The sequence below is a fragment of the Colletotrichum jinshuiense genome, chromosome 2, assembly GCF_051148585.1.
Source record: "Colletotrichum jinshuiense chromosome 2, complete sequence".
NCBI classification, from domain to species: Eukaryota; Fungi; Ascomycota; class Sordariomycetes; order Glomerellales; family Glomerellaceae; genus Colletotrichum; species Colletotrichum jinshuiense.
In genome coordinates, this window is record NC_139309.1 from 4,282,299 (window position 1) to 4,301,291 (window position 18,993).

General features: G+C 53.6%; 4 protein-coding genes across 4 annotated transcripts; 3 read left to right on the top strand and 1 right to left on the bottom strand.

Moving 5' to 3' along the window:
* Window positions 1–4,293: 4,293 nt before the first annotated feature.
* EsH8_II_001112 (uncharacterized protein) lies at window positions 4,294–7,295 on the top strand (the record flags this gene model as incomplete). Its single annotated transcript, XM_083264410.1, has 3 exons — window positions 4,294–4,566; window positions 4,632–5,648; window positions 6,648–7,295. The coding sequence occupies 3 exons, from the start codon at window positions 4,294–4,296 to the stop codon at window positions 7,293–7,295; spliced, it is 1,938 nt and encodes a 645-aa protein (XP_083121732.1).
* Window positions 7,296–8,648: 1,353 nt separating this feature from the next.
* Window positions 8,649–10,462, top strand: EsH8_II_001113 (histidine phosphatase superfamily; the record flags this gene model as incomplete). Its single annotated transcript, XM_083264411.1, has 2 exons — window positions 8,649–8,951; window positions 9,005–10,462. The coding sequence occupies 2 exons, from the start codon at window positions 8,649–8,651 to the stop codon at window positions 10,460–10,462; spliced, it is 1,761 nt and encodes a 586-aa protein (XP_083121733.1).
* Window positions 10,463–10,636: 174 nt separating this feature from the next.
* Window positions 10,637–12,112, bottom strand: EsH8_II_001114 (Rab geranylgeranyltransferase BET4; the record flags this gene model as incomplete). Its single annotated transcript, XM_083264412.1, has 3 exons — window positions 10,637–11,016; window positions 11,071–11,962; window positions 12,104–12,112. 3 exons carry the CDS (start codon window positions 12,110–12,112, stop codon window positions 10,637–10,639), a joined length of 1,281 nt encoding a protein of 426 aa, XP_083121734.1.
* Window positions 12,113–17,270: 5,158 nt separating this feature from the next.
* EsH8_II_001115 (syntaxin) lies at window positions 17,271–18,282 on the top strand (the record flags this gene model as incomplete). The annotated part of the gene is made up of 2 exons (XM_083264413.1): window positions 17,271–17,467; window positions 17,637–18,282. 2 exons carry the CDS (start codon window positions 17,271–17,273, stop codon window positions 18,280–18,282), a joined length of 843 nt encoding a protein of 280 aa, XP_083121735.1.
* Window positions 18,283–18,993: the final 711 nt, after the last annotated feature.

Sequence of the window (18,993 nt, forward strand, 5' to 3'; positions counted from 1 at the left end):
GTCGTCCTGCTCCTCGAGCCAACGTCTCTTCCAAGCTCTCCTCTGTTGTTGTCGGGCCTCCCGATCTTCCGCGGCTTTGCACCCGGCGGTGGTTGCGTAATCCGCAAGTTCGTAGCTCTCGCTCTGAGCAACGGCAGAGTTGTCGCTGTTTGTGGAGTTCCCTCCCCGTTCCCGAAGGCCTGGCGATAGTCGATTGAGGTCAATGAGAACTTCAGGGCTTGCAGTGCCTGTTTGATGGGTAGAGGAGGGATTTCGGAGTGCTGCCGGGGGCGTTATGGTGACAGAGGGGTCGCGTGCGACTTCTTATCGGCGAGTATCGCGATGTGGTTTAAAGGCGTCGAGATGGTGTTTAAGCTACCTGGATAGCATACCGCGGTTTCCTGGTGGCTGCAACACGTGGGGGAAGTGTTGGTCGTCCTGTCTCCCAGCAGCTTGTTGAACGAGCAGCGTGACGGTATAATTAGTTTCATTTGGGATTAGCGTAGTCCAGTTCCACGGGTGACACCCCCTAGGGATTTAGTGTCGTTGTTATTGGCCGTTCGCCGCTCGGATGGAGCAGACAGGTCTCCAGATGTATCTATCATGATGATTACATAATTCAATGACGTGACCTAATCTGATAAATGAGTAAATATGCCTGTATCCGTGTCTTCAAAGATGTAATTAAAAAGAAAATTGTGAGCCGGTTAGTTTCATAACACCTCAATCAAGAGTTGTTATCGGCTACTTCATCACCGTCTCAATGTGAATGGATCAGCCCGTTGTTTGAAAAACACCCAACAATTCTTACGTTATATTCTTCGGATGTCCCGTGATTCTAATTTTCTAATGTTCTCTGCTCTCTGCTCTATGCTCGGTGGTCTTTTCAATCCAAATTCTCCTCGGCCCTCATCGCCCATCAGCACCCACTACCAAAGGCATATATTTCGTATACAGTAACCCTTGCAAATAGATATATCGAGAACCCCCCCCCCAAAGAAATCAGAAGCGCCTACGAGTTGCGTTGAAGGTATCAGTTCATGCAGAAAAATTACAAGTCATTGTTCATAGCGAATCGCGGAGTCTTGCCCGGAACCTCTCGCAGTTGTATTGGAGCCAAAGCACAAGTGGCACTGTTGAGGCAGCTGCCGCTGTGATAAGCCACTTCGTGGTGCTGTTGCTGGTTAAAGATTCGGAAACATGTTCTAGTAGTGGAAACAGCGCTCCAGAGGGGTATCTGAGAAGCGCAAGTGATGCGCTCGACGCGACAGCGTGTTGTGGTGAAAGGTCGATGATGTATACGGTCGATGTCATCTACAGCAACACCCAAGTCAGTCATCGGTCTTCTTCGCAGCTCGTTTCTGTTCTTAATTGCCCATTTTCAAATAGACAGGAGTCGTATATTCCACCCAAAGGATGGACTCACAGTTATGGCGAACAGTCCACTGCCAACCACGTAGTTCCCAAGCAAGGGCAACACGTAGGATACTCCCGGCCGGGCCGCCATGTTGTAGATGATCAAACCGATTACAACAAGGATAGCGGCCCCGTTGAGCAATGGGAGACGATGCTCAGGCAGTCTTTCGCCATTTCGTGCCATTCTCTTCACCACAACGTCGGTAAGAAAACCGAAGATGAGAAGGCCGGTGAACATGCCAACTCCCATCCCTGCGAATGCCAATCCTGCTTCAGCAGTGCTGAAATTATACACTGCCTTATAAGTCATCGGAACATCGATGTACAACCAAACTTGGAGGCCGTAGAAGAACGATGTTACCATGATTGCTGGCAGGATGCTTGGCTCAAAAGCTAGGGAGAACGGGCGGATAGCCGCCTTGTAGAGCAGGGTGCTCAAGGGCTGCTTGAGAACAATAACTTTTTCATCGCTGATGCTGCTCTCGGCGTCACCGACAACCCCCAAGGTCGCATGCTTCCGCCGAAGCACCGGAAGGTATGTCTCGCACATGAACTGATGGGTCAGGAAGGTACTGATGGAGCCCTATTCTCGTTAGTATACAGCTTCGCATAGGCATGATGCGATTAAGATGGAATAGGCGAGCCTTGAACATAGCTTCATGGCCCATTCTGACGTCTCCTCGGTCCACTGATGAGTTACACGTTCAATCATGTTCAAGGGCGGCAGCATTGGGTAAAGTGCTTACCATAAAAACCAGGAACCCGAAGCAACTTCTCCATCCCCATGCCTGGGCAATCACGCCCCCGAGAGCAGAGCCCGCCGCAGGGCTGCTGACACTGCCAAATGCCATCACTGACATAGCACGAGCACGCTTGTCCTTCGTCATAATGTCCGTTGCCGTCCCAGAGCCTTGAGTGATCGGGCTGGCACCCGCACATCCAGCCAGGAAACGGAAGAATATCAACCACTCGGCCGACGGCGCGAGCATGCAACCCAAGTTGCACAGGAGTAGAAGCACATTACAAGCTTGGTACACTGGTTTTTTCCCAAATGTCTCACTTAGCGGAGCAAGAAGCAATGGGCCTGCCGAGAATCCCAAAACATATGCCGAGACTGTCAAGTGCGCCAGTGTGGGGTTGTCCTCGATCTTGAAGTCGCTGATCACTTGGTCCAAGGCGGGAGTATATACGGCAGAGGCCAAAGGGCTATCGTCAGAAAAGATAAGCCGTTAGCGTGGAGTTTGGCGGCAACGGCAAAGTCTAGATGTGCCGCTGTCTGCGTCATATGGTAGCACTTACGTGATACAAGTTATGACCGATACCACAAGAATGTGCATCCACTTCTTCTTAGACGACCATAGTATTGGATCGAAAGGTTCGCGCCCGTCTAATTGAGAAATTTCTGAGGTGATGTGGTGGTCGGCAGTAGCTTCTGGATCTTCGTTGTCCTCCGGCTCCAGGAAACGGGTAGCTTCCTCTGGATGCTTGTCGGTTGATGGGCGCCAATCCGAACTCTTGACAGGGTCACTGTCAAGAACCTGGGGGCCATTCCCAGCATCAAGCTCGTAAGGTGCCATTTGAGAGTCTCACTGTAACGTATAGTCGTCCGTATTGCGCGAGTTTGCTGATCTTTCTTCGACAATCGGCGATGGGTGGGTAGAAAGGTAAATCAACTGGGATTCGGGCAAATCTCGAAGAGGAGAGACTCAGCGACCATAAACTTTTCTATCTTGTACCAACAAAATGTTCGTCACTTTCGTGATTTGAATCAGGGAAGAGAAGAACAGCAGGGAACGTAACACATTGCAAGAATGTCGGGCTGGTCTGTTTCACGGGTGATCCCAGCGTTGGGAGACGTATCAGGTTCACGCGCGGCGTTGTAGTTGAGGTGAACTCTAATTTTGAGCTTGAAAACTGGTCTCAGAGTGGCATTGCATAAGTCGGCGAATACCACTTTTTTGACTTCGCAAAGGCACACCCAGCATGGCAACCATACCCCAGACATCATGTAACCGCGATGGTCGATGGCATTCTACCGCCTCCACCGCTGTACGACGGCGTTGTATGGCCGCAACGAGACCTTGGTAATAGACTTTCAACAGGGCCGGTTGTCTTGCACAATGCTTACAGAACACAAGGTGTCTGCCTACTCAAAGGCAGAGCTCTGCTAGCAAATGAAAGCAAGCCTCCCATGGGCAATGAAATACGGCAGTTGCAGGGAGACTTGAGCAGTAGAGAATAAATATGGCACACAACCACTGCCGCAGCAGCTTGAAGGGTGATTTATGCGCCTTTGCCGTCAAACAGCTCATAGACTCCATGAGACACTGGGGACGATTCTGGGATATTTTTGGGCGCCGAGAACCTCCTCACGAAGCTAGAGCATCCACTTCAAATCTAATCGTCGCGCTTTAGGGCTACGCCGGAATGGGATCTCTTGGAGAAGCTTTAGTCCCACCTTGGGCCGTGCCGGATATTGAGAAGAATTGCCCAGATAGCAATGGGGACCACCAGGTGACTGCGGCAGCGAGCGAGGAGAAAACACTTCCTGGGTTCTTTGACGGCACAGCCACCCTAACTACGGGAGACGACGTTGTTCACATCCCTACTCCAAGCGCAGATCCAAGAGGTACATGTGAATAAAATCCATTCATTAATGGAGAAAAACTACAACCCACCTATCAAGCTGTTTCCAGTATGACTTACTGGCCTTGCAGATCCTCTCAATCTTCCAGGATGGCACAAGAAACTCATCGTGGGCGTCATCGTGTTGTGTAAGTCGTCGGCCATCCATAACTCCGAGCCTGTACCGCAAATCTTGGCTCACAGGCGGCTCACGCAGACGCAATATCCGGCCTGTGTTTGGTTACCGCCCTATCCGCCCTGATAGTGTTCATCATGCCCGACTACCAGCGTGACGGCATTACACCAGATCAGATATCGAACCTTTTTACGTTCCCGAATTTGTTTCTTGGCATCGGTAATATTGTATCGATGCCCATTGCTGTCGCTGTGGGCCGACGTCCTGTGATTCTGGCATCCAATGTGCTGCTCTTCTTGGCCGCCGTCCTCTGCGCAACGAACCGTGACTATTATTGGCACCTGGGCGGGCGTATGGTCGCTGCGTTTGCGGCAGCTCAGTGCCAGGCCTTGGCTCTGCTCATCATGCAGGTAAAAGCTTCGCACACTCCAGGTTGAACATAGAGGGCCAGGCTATCTGACATGGAACGATACAGGATATTTACTTCCTCCACCAGCGCGCCCGTGTCTTTCAGATCTACGCATCCGCCGAGGTCCTTCTCAACTCCAGTTTGGTGATCGCATCTTCATACATGGCCGATGCCTTGGGGTGGAGGTCTTGGTATTGGCTATTCGCCGCTCTTTCGGGCTTGGCCATGGTACTCACCTTTCTGTTTGTTCCCGAGACGGCATATGACCGGCCAATTGAGGCTTTCATGGGTAACCGCCAAAGTAACACGAGCAATATTTCCCCAGAAGCACGTGTCAACGCTCCGGATCCCATCGACCGAAGTCATTCTCCAGGACCAAAGTATACAACATTAAGCCAGAGGCCAGTTTTCGACTTGGAACGCTTCCAGAAACGTACCTTTACATCTAATGTACAGATCTTTGCGCACAAACCGACATGGTCACGGTGTTGGATCTGCCTGAAACAAATCGGACAAGTTTTCCTGTTCCCGCATGTTCTATGGGTTGCCATCAACAACGGACTCTTCCAGGGCATCGACATCTCCATTCAGATGACTTATGCAGAGGTGCTGGTAAAACCTCCTTATAACTGGGACAATACGTCAGTCTCCCTTATCCAACTCGGCCAGGTTGTCATCGCGCTCCTCTGCGTGCCACTCATCGGCTGGTTGAGCGACTACGTCATCCGCTGTTCTGCCCGCCGCAACCACGGCGTACATGAACCCGAGCAACGACTAATCGCGTGGATTCTTCCCATGGTGACAGCGCTTGTTCTGACGGTGCTCTATGGATATGTCCTCGAGAGCCCGGAGAAGTATCACTGGATGGCAGTTGTCTCAGTCGTTGATGGATACCTTATCGTCCTGATGGGAGTCAACACGGTCGGCACGGCATATTTAATTGACAGCCATCCGAGCTTTGCGGGCGCTATTCTCGTTGCGCTTCCTGTAACACGCGGACTGGTGGGATTTGGGCTTAGCAAGCATACGGCCGAGTACATCGCGAGCATCGGCGCCGTCCAAACCTTTGGAATATATGCTGCCGTGAGTGCAGCCTTCTGCCTCCTGGGCATAATCTTATTTTATAATGGGAAGAGAGTTAGAAGACTGTGCGCTCAGAGGACACAGTGAGCCAGCAATCTCTAGCGAGACAGTGAGAACCGGAAGTTTGGACAGCACATGAGACTACTCTCAATATTTAACCGATAAATAATGCATGGTAGTCATTGTATTTTATATATACTTCAGCGGTATTAATTCAAAGTAAAGCGGTGGCGGCTATAGAAGACGCGCTGGTCGGGAAGCAATTGGAGTACAATCACTATGAAAGACTTTTTCTCACATGGCACGTATGCAATGATCATCACCCAGAAACTCATAATAAACATCTTATCAAAAAATTACTGTTTTTTTGACAAAAAGCCGGTTGTTTTTGGAAAGTGATCTGAATTTGACCAGTCAGCTACTTGATGGATCAAGTTGATATATCTCGGTATTTCCATTGTTGGTGGAGCCTCAACTCGAGACATTGGAAGGCTTCTCTAGCTTTCCAGCCTTGTAGTCAGTCTACGCGGGACTCCAAACGGCCTGAAACCAGTACTTTAAGAATATCTTCTTATACCGTGATGGGGGTGGGGGGGGTTCTAGTCTTTGTTCTCTAAAGTGACAGCTACCATCATGTGCTTGGATTCTCAATTTTTTTCCTTTGTAACCAGGCCGGTTGAACAATTTGTGAGTAAATTTTTGAGCATTGATGACCATCAGAAGACAGCCTCTAACTAAACACTAAGATACACTTTCAGGGCAGGTTATCTATAAGTACTGGCCTTAGACCTTCCCGTTGTTTACCGCTAGGGGCATCGCAACAAGACCCAAGAAGGCATCAGCATGTGCTGGAGAAACATATTCAGAAGCCTGGGACGGCGCCAAAGGGCATTCTCCCAGGACGTATCAAGTTACTACTCCAACATTTGTGCATCTTCTACTTCATCTTATGAGAGTTCAGACATGGGATCAACGAGCCCCAACGAGCCACGGCGCCAGAACCGGCCCGAGAACAGACGCAACAACCGTATCTATAACGGATTGCGGGATGAATACACAAGGCGCAAATTCGACACTAAACCTGAGCCTGAGATTGAAGCCCGAAAGCTGTACAAAAGCACGCTTCTGCACTTCGAGTTTCTCGGTGGGACAAACAACACCATACCGTGGCGAATCACTGAGGAAGACGGCACTCCAATCAGCATGTACGACTTCCAGCGCGAGATCAGCCACGCTGCAATGATTCTTTTGAGTAGCCATGGATGGTCACGCGTGCCCCGGACTGGAAAGACTGGCAGGTATATGCGCGCAGTCATTGAGTCTTACTCGGAGGTCAAGATTCGATGGGATTTGGGCTGTGGGTTACACGGGGACATGCAGTTGCCTGTGGTAGACAGCGAAGTTACCTGGAAAGAGGCGGTCAAGTTACTCGGTAACTCGGGTGGCCGCCATTCCGTGGTGGTAACTTTGCCGCAGGAAAAGCTGGAGTGCTTGATGGATGCGATGCAGAGCGCTGATGAACTGAGCTGGGAGCCCGTGGAGGAATCAGTGACATGGGGCTCTCTGGTTCCGGATTTCACTGGAAAGACTTTGGCTTCGGAAATGACGGAGGAATGGGTCCGGAACCATGGTCGGTGGGCAATTTAGGTGATGCTGGTAAGATAGAGGATACGGAGAGAAATTGAAGAAGACAAAACTTGACTCAGGACAGTGGTAGATATGATGGTGAATTAAGCGGACGAATTGTTGAATGTTCGATGTTTAGACTGGGATGGAATGTTTTAATACTATTTTTTTTTAACGTACTTACATGTCTGTTAGCTGGCATTAGATATTCCCTCTTTCGGCCGGCGGAGCCCTCCCGACCCGGAAGGGTGGATCCGGGTGGAGTGCGGGCTTGAGGCCGGTTGGGTGGGTAAGGTATGCTGGCGTTTGTATATCTCCTTGTCCTCGTTCGCCTTGGAAAGTATACATTTTAGGATGTCAACTCAAAAGCCGCCAAAGTAGGTATAAATAAAAGAGAAAGAAAAAAAAAAAGACTGCATCGGTCTGGAACATATGAGATGTAGTATTGTAGTGACTCCGGGGACTACCATTCACATTCGTCAACTCAATTGCTGGCTCACTGGCATCAACACTATTCGTCTTTTAACCGTCACTAAGTATCTACATTTTCGCAATTATCTGGTTACATTCTTTGTGGAATACCATGCGTACATCTTCTGGCTTTCTTTTGGCTCCCATGTATTCGTGGATGGAAATAGCTCCAACGTGTATGCTCGCAGCATCCTACTGTCTACGAGGGCTAGGTATGTCTGATGCTGGACCAGAATGACGGCACGGACGCTCGTCAAAGGAATGGAATGGAGCCGGCAGGTAATTAAAACAGCTTCGTTTCTGAATTCTTCAAACACGAGCTGGTCGATTGTTCGCGGGATCACATTCCACCTCAATGGAGATTAGGTTCAGTCTAGGCGCCGCCATAACGGTCACAGTGGATCACCGGGATCAGCTCACTACCCCTGGCCCATGTCCATCCCCTGACGCCCCGACCAGTCGGCGCATTCCCTCCCGCACGTGGCGCGCGTCCTCCACTGAAGGCTCAACATCTTCACCTCCCACCTTATCTCGCCCCCATCACCAACCTTCAGGCGAGGTTCGATACGACAGCGGAACCGCGGCCATTGCATTTTGACCCCGCTGGAAAACACGCTTACGACCCCTGGAGCTGCATCGTAGCTTCATTCCTTTCTCATTGCGTCTCCCTGCGGCGCGGAGCCACGTGGGTTGTCCAGCCACAGAAGGGGAAAAAAAGCCTGGCATAGCTCCAACTGGAGTGATAGACTGCGCTGTTCTAGCAAAAGAAGCGGACCATAAGTATGGATGGCTTCCTCAACCTTCTTCCCGAGAAGGCCTCTAGGGTCGCCGGCTGCCTGGGTGAAGTCGTTCCTCATAGTTGCTAGCTTCCTTGTTTTTGTCCAACTCGCCCTCCCGCAAATCATGGCGCCCAAAGGTGCCTCTCTGTTGGCCGCCCTCGCCGCTGTCGGCAGCAGCAGCAGCGGCGGCGGCGGTGTTGCCAACGCTGCCGGCGGTGTCGATCTGAGCTGGCACGCGCCTGCTCGGACTGAGGTTAACAACCTCACCGCCGTCATCAATGGCAAGGGTGTCTGGGGCTTCATCTATGATACCTCAGAGACCCCCGATGAGAAGTATGGACAGTACAACTGGTGCAACATGCCCCATGTGCGCAAGACAGAGTATGTCAAGCCATCGGACGAGTACGAGCTCAAATATGTGGAACTGGTAGGTCATACTCCATGATACCCTAACGAACCATCCATCGCTCACACTCCCAGGTTCACCGCCACCACAAGCGTACACCCTACGCGTCAAACGCCTTCCCCGTGGAGCCCTACCAATGGAACTGCGATGAGCAAGGACTCTTCTACTACGGCGAGCCCTTCGCCAGTCGTAATAAGCCGGCAAAGACGTACTGGAAAGTCTACATCTCGCCCGTCAACCCCTTCGTGCCCGCGGGCTGGATTGGCAGCTGCCAGTTCCCCCAGATCACCGCCCAGGGCCTCGACGACTCTTGGCTCCACGGCGCAGACCTTTACGGCGTCTACCACGATGTACTCGGCTTTCTCCCTTCCCGCGATGCCGTAAACTCCGCCGAATGGCACCGCAAGGTTAAGTACCGCGTCACCAACAACCAAATCACCAGCCAGGTCGCCGGCATGGTCGTCAACGGCATGTGGGCGACCACGGACTCCCTGCCGCTCAACATCCAAGCCGCCGGCGTCGACTCCCTCGAGCCGCAATACTCCTGCCCCTCGGGCTCCGCCCTCTTCAACCGTATCAAGTCCGCCTCCAACGCAGCCTGGGCGCAGCACCTCGCCGCCGCGGGCCCGCTCTACGCGACCCTCGACGACATCTCGGGCGTCCCCGCCGATGACTCGGGATTCCACGTTTCGTTGGATCACTACTACGATAACCTCTCTGCGCGGCAGTGCCACGACAAGCCCTTCCCCTGCAAGCTCGTCGGCGGTGTTAACAGCACCACCTGCGTCACCCAGGACCTCGCCGATGCGGTCTACCGCCTGGGCAACTGGGAATACTCCCAAATCTACCGTGACGCGCCAGACTCTCTCGCCGCCAGCGTCGCGACATGGGGCGTCTGGGTCGCCGAGCTCGCCACGCACCTGCGCGCCGCCGTTAGCGGCGAGAGCGAGACGATTTACTTCCACAACGTCGCGCACGACGGCTCCGTCTCGCGCCTGCTGTCCATCCTGCAGCTCGACCACATGGTCTGGCCCGGTATGGGCTCCGAGGTCGTGTTCGAGCTGTACAAGAAGAAGGCGGACGGGGAGAACCCCCCCGCGCCGGCGCCCACCGTCGTCGCGCCGGGCTGTAGCCGGAACAACTGCCTGCGTCAGATGATCCGCGAGTCTGCTTCGGCGTCTGCTTTCTGCCCGAGCCTGACGGCCACCGCGTCGTGGACCGAGCCCCTGCCAACGTGGGCGGCGAATTGCAACGGCGATGTGGCTGCTGTGTCCTCGGCGTGCTCCTGCATATATGCCCCCGCCACCGCAACTGCCACCGCTACGGCCACCGCTACGGCCACGCCTGCGCCGAGTGCGAGCGCCGCGGAGAGCGGCTGGTACGTGCGTGTTCTCTGGAGCGGCCAGGTGTTCAAGTCGTCCAACCCGGCATTGGGTCTTATGGACATGATTCCCGTTGAGACGCTGTTGGCATACTTTGACGGGCTGGTGGGGGAGAACGCCAGCCTCGTCAAGGGTAAGTGCAGCGCCTGAGCGGTCTACGATCTCATGACTCTGGTATATAGAAAGGGTTTCTTTACAAAAGCACATGTGTACACGTATATACATCTACTTCGTTCGCTGTAATTCATAATGGTATTTGGTCCGTCATTGTCCCGCTCGCTCGGCCCCATGATGCAACTGTGTCGTTGTGATTCTTGTATGCAATTAAACCAGACCGCACTCTTTCTCAAGGTCATTCCAGCGCCCATTGCGCATGGGGTCCAGCTGCCGCACCTTGGCCATCCACGTCTGGAGGTCTTGCGCCTCTTCCTCGCTGAGCGCGCGCCCCTCGGCTTTTGGCAGGGCCCTGGTGTAGTCCAACAGCGCCTTATAGATCCACATAATATCGTCGTAGTCTTCCAACAGGTCCTTGACATCATCAATTTCGCGCTTCACGTATGCTGCCTTTTCCTCTTGCGAGAGATTCGGCGCTATCTTGCGCCGGCCGTCTGTCTCTGTCAAATTCTGGATGAGGAAATGGTGGTAGAACCAGAGTGACTGATCCTCAGGCCCAACATTTAAGGCTTCGCGGACGAGGTTGAGTTCTAGTCCCACATTAGTCTTGCATTGCGATCCTTGAATGTCTCGTAATCTACTACCTTCTTCCAAGAACTTCTGTCGCGCCTTGTCATCGGCGCTGCGCTCATCCAGCAGGCGGGGTATCAAGTTGGAGCGGTTGTGCCATGCCGAGAAGTTGGACAAATCCACGTTAATCATCTTGGTAGTGTATGCAAATTCGGACTCGACAAGGCTCGTCCCGTTAAGTTCCGGGCTTTCTAGTGTGGCGACCACCTTGCGACGATAGCCCCAAGCGTGAAAGTTGCGGCGGTCCTTGGTCAACATTTTGGATACCAGGCCAAGCTCCTCTTCCCATACGCGACGGGCCATGGGTTTCGGCAGGAGATCGATGGCTTGTTGCAGAAGCCAGGACCGATACTTCCAGATCCAATAACTTTTAGGAAACTCGAGGAGGAGAGGGATCGTGAACATCAACTCGTTCTTAAGAGTTCCAACTATATCCTCGACTGAGGGGCCCTTTGTTGTTTCCTCTGGTGATGTGGTGTCATGCGTTTCGCCCGCAGATTCAGGCTTCGGATCAGCTGTTGTACCACTCTTCCCACTCTCTGGGATCGCTTGGGACGCGGGGTTGGGATGGGTCGCGGTCGAGGAAGAGAGCGACGAAGCGGCGGAGGACGGTGGCTGAATGCATGCTGCTGAAGAACTCGCGGACGGCGCCGATGGCAATGGCCCAGGCGAGGGTCTTGACAATGATCCACAGGTTAGGCAGCGCCTGCGGACGTTCCATGCCGTGTAGTGCTCGGGGTTCAGGCGTAGGAGCTTGGTGGTGAGGGCGAAGGTCTCCGGGTCGGATGGGTCGGGGCTTGCGCGGAGGAGGGAGTCCTCGAGGGCGCGTAGTGTCGCGATCTTGGCAAGATCGGACTGCAGCTGGGCTTCGGTGCGTGGCTTCCGGGCTGTGCGGGCTACGCCGTGCTATTTCGTCGGCGGGGCTTTCGTGAGCTTGGTTTCTCGATTTCTTGGGAGGTGCGGAGTTTGGGGTATTGTTGGAGGTGGATTGATGAGCGCACACAAGGGAGGTGGTGGGAGACGTGAAGTTGAAGCTGAGATACATACGCTTTCCATGGAGATTTGAGGGGGCTCTAGAAGAGAGCCGGCCAACTTGGGAGAGACGAGAACCTGAAAGGTCGATCAGGGAGACGGAGAGATGCAAGAGCCCGGAGGATGGGCCGGGTGAAGGCACTGGAAGCTCTGGGCGAGATGAAGCTGATGCGGAACAGATTGCGAAAGACAGGGATTCCCCACCACTCAGGGTGAGACAGCTCCCCATAACGGTGTCTCGTTTAGGCACGTCATTTAGCCATTGGCCCGAGCTCCCGGCGAAGAGCAGCCCGGCCCGCGTCTTCTCGCGCCGAGTCGCGTTTCTTTCCTTTGGGTGTTCAGCATCAACTCGGGTGAAGAGTTGGTTGGATAAACTTCCTGCTCCTTGACACCCTGGTGTCTACGAGCAGTTGGGAGGATTGCAATAACTCGGCAGCTCTACAATCTATAAAGCACTAACTTGGCAACCCATCCAGGATTGGCCCCAACACTGCTCCTCAGTTCAGGAGAGACGTTGATCCACCGAACATCGACCAGAAAGGGCGTTGGAAGCAGCAGCTTTGTGGTTTCTTTGGGGTTTCTGTAAACTCTCCCATCTCCCAGTGGCGTGATTGACTATCTACGCAGAGCATGGGGCGATTGCCCAGAGTAACTGTTCCGGATATCATGCAAGCTCTGCGTCGTCACGGGTTCCCAACACTCCTCCCTTTACACCTTCTGCAACCAGTTGGCCTTCGGCGGCCACACTTGCTTCAACAGTTTAAGGCTTCAAAGGCAGGTCTTTCCTTACATATTGCTGCAAGACTTACACTACAATCGGCAAGATGAACATACGAAGAGAAGGCATGTGCCAAGCGGCCGCCAGTCTCCCTTCTCTTTCCTCTTGCTCCTGGCCATCCTCTTGTCTCCTCTCCATATCCGCTCCTAGAACTCTTCTCCCCCCTAAGCCGCTTCGCCGACTCGACGGTATCACTACTTCGTTTATCAACTATCCGTCGACGCGCGTGGCGTTATCTTCGGTGCCGTCTTCTCAGGACCACTGTTGGCCTTATTTATCGTCAGATATCTGACATTGTGTCACCCGGCTCCCGGTCTCCTTCGTTCCACGGCTTGTTCAGGCTCTTCATTGGCATAATATCACCCCCCAAATCGACTAAGAAACATACTCTATGCTTATAATCCAAGGTACTACCAAGTTTTGCTTAGCAAACGCCTCGTCACATCTGAATCCAGACCATGCCTCGGTATCGCAGAGGTCGGTTGGCAGCAAAACTCGATCACCCTTTGTCTAGTTCACGGGACTCGGGGTATCATTCCTGCAATTCCTCAGATGATCTTCCACGGGTTAAAGAGAACGTGTCGCCTCGATCACATTGGCAACCCCTGAGCCCTTCAGATTACCACCTCTCCTTGGACGGCTCGGGTGCTGTGGCCACCAACCTCTCCATCGATGACGAAAATAACAACATCGTTTCGCCAGCAAAAAAAAGAGCAAGCCCAGGCTCTTTGACCCCTAATCGCCTCGGCTCGTCTCCCGTTACCCCAACTAGACAAGCACAGCGTGTTATTGGGACTACAAGGCACGCAGATCGCTTTATACCTCAGCGAGATCACTCGATCGCCAGCTCCGAGAAGATTCGGGTCACGAAAGATGTCCATTTACTGACACGAGCGGAAAGGTTGCTGAGGCATAACAGCGCCCGGCCAGACCCGTTCCAGACACTACCGGAAGCCAACATTCCTACGGCGTCTGACATTCGCTCGATATCTAGTACTAGCATTGGGCGTAAGGGTTCCAGTCACATTTGCAGGCTCTTTCCTGACATTTACAGGTGCCTCGGTTATCTCAGTAGTGACGCCAAGCCGCGAGCAACTCAGATTAGCAAGTTACGGCACAGTCTGGACGATCGGCGGAACAGCGTCCTCAAACGGTGCCGCTGTCGATGATGGTCGGGGACAGTATTTACGCAGTGGTACCAATGTTCCACTGATTGCCGCCAGATTTTTTGGTGCTTGTCCCAAGCAGCAGGCGGATCTTCAGCAACACCAGGCCAGGCTTGCTAAGGCGTTAGGAATCGACCAGACATCAAGAATGCTGGGCTTCAGACAGTCTCTGCTTCCGCATACACACCCGTTGAAGCAACAGAATCGACGCCTACTTCCCGCAATGAATACAACTTGGAGCGGAACAGAATGGGTGGGACCTGAAAAAAGCCGAGGTCAGATTTGTTTCTCAAGAAGCAGAAGTCACCCAGCTGACCATGTTGGCCGCACTAGCAGTTCCACGACCAATGGAACGGAATCTACCCGCGGCTCCATACAAGGTCCTCGATGCGCCGGGTCTCCGAGATGATTACTACTCCTCGGTATTGGCATACTCTCCGACCTGCCATGCCTTAGCTGTCGGACTGGGCAATACACTGTATAGGTGGTCGGAGGGAGCAAACACTTGTGTTCTTGATGAATCGCCAACCCCTCAACATTCGTGGGTGACTACAGTGTCTTTCTCTTCTGCTCAAGGTGGCAAGGCGGTTCTCGCTTTTGGTCGAAAGAACGGTTATCTCGGCCTGCTATCGTTCCTTGACAACGAGCATGTCGTACGGCATCGCATCAAGCAGACATCCTCGGTCGACTGTGTTAGTTGGCGTCCAACACTGACGATGAGACATTCCCAGAACCCTGTAAACCAAAGTGTACTTGTACCGACGGAAGACCTTCTCGTTGGAGACGCGGAGGGCAACATTCTCTACTATGTAGTTGAATGGCCCGATCGGGCAGAGTTAGCCAGAGACAACTGGACTGGTACTATGACACCAGTAGCCAGCATCAACGTCCATTCTCAGCAGATCTGCGCATTAGTCTGGTCTCCCAACGGTCGGGACTTCATTTCGGGGAGCAATGACAATACGGCCTGCTACTTTGAGATAGAACGAATGATGAGGAGACGACGACGCACAGAATACGCTTCCTCTTCTGGTACCATCCTCAGAGGTGCGGTTTCAAGGGACGGCTCGAGCTCCTCAGAATCAGGAATGCTTTCAAAATCATGTCTTGGGCCAGGAGGAGGCTTGCAGGCGTTCCGGCACAGCACTTGCCTGATGAAGGAATCAATAGGAGAGGATGCAGATGGATTCAGGAGGCGTACGTTCAGATTATCGGAGGAGGACGACATTTCAACTTTCAAAGCTGGGCCAGAGAGACACTGCTAGAGGCATGGGGCTGCCATCAAAGCAATTGCATTCTGCCCCTGGCAGGACAATCTTGTTGCAACAGGGGGCGGATCGAGTGACAAATTCATCAACTTCTTCCACGCCAGGACAGGCGCGCTTTTGGCCACAATCTCCGTATCGGCACAGGTCACGTCGCTAATTTGGTCCAAGACGCGGCGCGAGATTGCGGCGACTTTCGGATATGCACAGCCCGAACACCCATATCGTATCGCCGTGTTCAGCTGGCCCTCCTGCCAGCAAGTTGGCGCCATTGCTTGGGAGGGTGGGCACAGGATCCTCTCCGCCGTTGCATATCCTAGGGGTCCATCCGACGTGCACGAGAGAAGTCGGACAGCGCGAGAAGGGACGATTGTGGCAGCGACAAGCAACGAATCTATCCATTTTCACGAGGTGTGGCAAGCCGAGCCAAAGGCAACAGTTAGCGGTGTTGGCGTGCTGGGCGGAAGCGACATTCTGGAGGGCCTTAGTGGTATTGATAAAGAGGGGGACGTCATTCGCTAACGCCCTCGAAGAGCGAAAAGTTGTCTTGGTAAAGAGTAGCAGTCATAGACAGAATGATACCGTATACTACCTCAGATGACCGATCATCGTAGTTGCGCGCTGTGATGTAGCAAGACTTACTTCCACGTTTGGTTTGTTGTCTTAGCAGGCCATGCAAATATGAACTATATGAACGAACACCAAGATACGCATATTAGGGCAATAAATACTCTGGCCATGAATAATCTTACTGCCACACTCTTTTATCATAGCCGGTGGTCAAAGGAGAAAAAAGTTACGGGGGAGGGAAAAGGAAATGAATAATCGGTGGATGAGAGTAGCAAAAGATAGGTCCATCCAGGATTCGAACCTGGGCATCCGGAAGGATCTGGTTGTGAATCAGAATCCGACGTCCTAACCAACTAGACTAATAGACCGTTGGATGCAACTGAATGGGTCGTATCCCATTTGTTGACGAAGGCGGGGCTGAATTATTGGCCTATGAACCCAAACCCTCCACAGACTCCGTTTCATTACTGTTGATGGCATACCACTCTAGGCGTTTCTCTTACCGCTACCCGCGATATATTACAAATAATGAATAGCATCTGTGAATATAAAAAAGGCACAGGTATCGTTGGCCTGTTTCCCATGATCGAATCGACGACTCGATACCACCAATGCGGTGCAGGTTTATCCCCAGCAAACCCGGCATGGCCCTCGGCCCACAGCTCCTTTCCACCAACTACCAAGTATTCACCAGCTCGGACGTCTTGCGCGCCGTGCTATGGCCTCCAACAATAAGAATGGCATTCAGGTAAGATCCGTTCCCTGCATATTGGGGACTCGGTCCGCCCATCCCAACCTCCTCGAGCTCTTGAGCTGCGCCGGGGTCATTACGGGCCGAGAAACCTTGCAACTCCTCGGTCTCTCGATGTTAACGTTGGCTTCGTCAGCATCATCATCCGCGTTGCATTGGATGGTTCCAGGCTGAGTCCGCGCATGCTCTGGCGACGACTCTGCCTGGATCATCGAAACGGGGAAATCTAACGGGCTAGGCAGGGCATGTCAGATCGGGTTCTACAGGCCCACGCGGAGAGCAGCTCCAGGCGTCCATTTAACGACCCCGAAAAGCCGGGAGCACTGCTGCCCCAGCGCTCCAGTCGCTCCAATCCCTGCAAAAGGAACCGCTGCCGCTGCCTGGGCCGAGAACCTAATCCACCACACGCCCTCCACATGGCCTCTCAGCGCTTGTCTCACCCCCCGTCGGCGCATGAACACACCTCTATACCCCCGAATCTTCAACCTTTCCGGACCACCCAGGTACAAGTTCGCAAATCGTCATCCACACGTCGAGTGCCCTTCGTCCGTCGACATTTTTTTCCCCCTGTGATACTTGAAATTGGCCTTGAAAGCCTCTAGACGCTTCACTTCGCAACCTCGAAAGGGTACTGGTCTTCCCGCCCTCCACCATGTCCAACTTGAACCAGCTCTACCTCCTTGCCGACCACATCAAGCTCTCCCTTCTCGAGCGCCAGCGCGCCCAGTCACTGAACCTCGACGCCGACACCCAAGACGGCCACATCTCCCGCTCGCTCGACCAGTTCAAAGATGGGTTGGAATCGCTAGGCTCCGAGGCTGAGCGCCTCCGCGGCGCCGGCGATGAGAGGTGAGCCCGCTCCCGCAATCTTCTCCCCGAATTCCCAAAGCAGGGCGCCGCCATGCGACGACGATGCCGGACATCCCCTCTTCCCAAGCCCACCGCCCTTGCATAATAATCCACCAAGCCGTTATCACCACCCAAACCCCAGAAACCAACTAACTTGGGATCTCAACAGCGCCGCCCTGAACATCACCGACTCGCTCCCCGGTCTCCAGAAGCAGTTCTCGGACCTGACCTCCCAATTCCACGGATTCTCGAACCCCTCCACCTCGGCGACCACGACCTCACCAAACAACCCTGACCTCTCCCCCGACTTCGCCGCCGCCCAGTCCACGAAGCCCCTCAAGGGCTCCCTCCGCGGCCTGCCCGGGTCCGCCTCCAACAACAAGACGGTCCGCTTCACCGACTCCCCCGCCGCGGCCGGCGAGGATCCCGCGGCCGAGGCGCTCTTCGGCGAGGGCCGGTACCGCGACGACCCCGTCGACACCGCGGGATACCGCGACGAGGCCGAGGGACTCGACAACCAGCAGCTGCACGTCTACCACTCGCAGATCATGCGCGACCAGGACGACCACCTGGACCGGCTGGGCGAGTCCATCGGCCGCCAGCGGGAGTTGAGCATGCAGATTGGCGACGAGCTCGACTCCCACGTCGCCATGCTCGACGAGGTTGACGAGGTCGTGGACCGGCACCAGGGGCGCCTTGACCGCGCGCGCAGGCAGCTTGGCAAGGTTGCCCGCGACGCGGGCGAGAGCAAGCAGATGATGGCCATCATCGTACTCATCATCATCCTCATCCTCCTGATTGCCATTCTGAAGTAATGGGGACGATGCAGGAACAGGGCATGAGGAAGGATGAGAGAGAGAGAGAGAGATTCAGACGTGAGGGAATGTCTAGGGCGCATAGCATGGTTCGGCGTTGAGGAGTTTTTTTCTTCTTTCTTTTAGAGTCACTTTCACTCACACCAAAGCCAACGGCGCACAATCATATGTCACAAGCTTTTATTCAAACGGGCCGGCTCTTTCATTATGCGATCTGGGTTGGTTCTTTTCTTCAGCTGCTACCTCGCAGCCCGTGTATCTTTCAACCTCCGAGTTGGTGTACTCGGTATAATCTGCCTGCCCCTGGCATGCAATACATCAACACCGCTGGCTCCATGACGACGATACTAAACATTGCAATACGGCCCGTGTGACGACTTAGCTGGATCCCGTTGACATACAGTCTGTTCCGGCAGGCCCGGTCTGCAACCAAACCAGAAACAATGTCCAAGATTATCCAGATTGTCAATGTCAGTGAAGCAAGTCGGGTCAGCCATCTTTTGACAAAGGCTGCGTTGATGTTCCGTGTTGTCGCGGCGTGGAACTGGGATGACGAGAGCCGAGAGAAGAGCTGCGAGTTCCTGGTGATTTGTCACAATCATGTCATTTGGGGTGGGATCATGCGGCCCAGACGAGCGGGTAAAGCCTCACCACAACCACAAACCCGCCTCTCGAAACCCCCCAGCTTCCCTCCCACGAAGCAGAGATGAC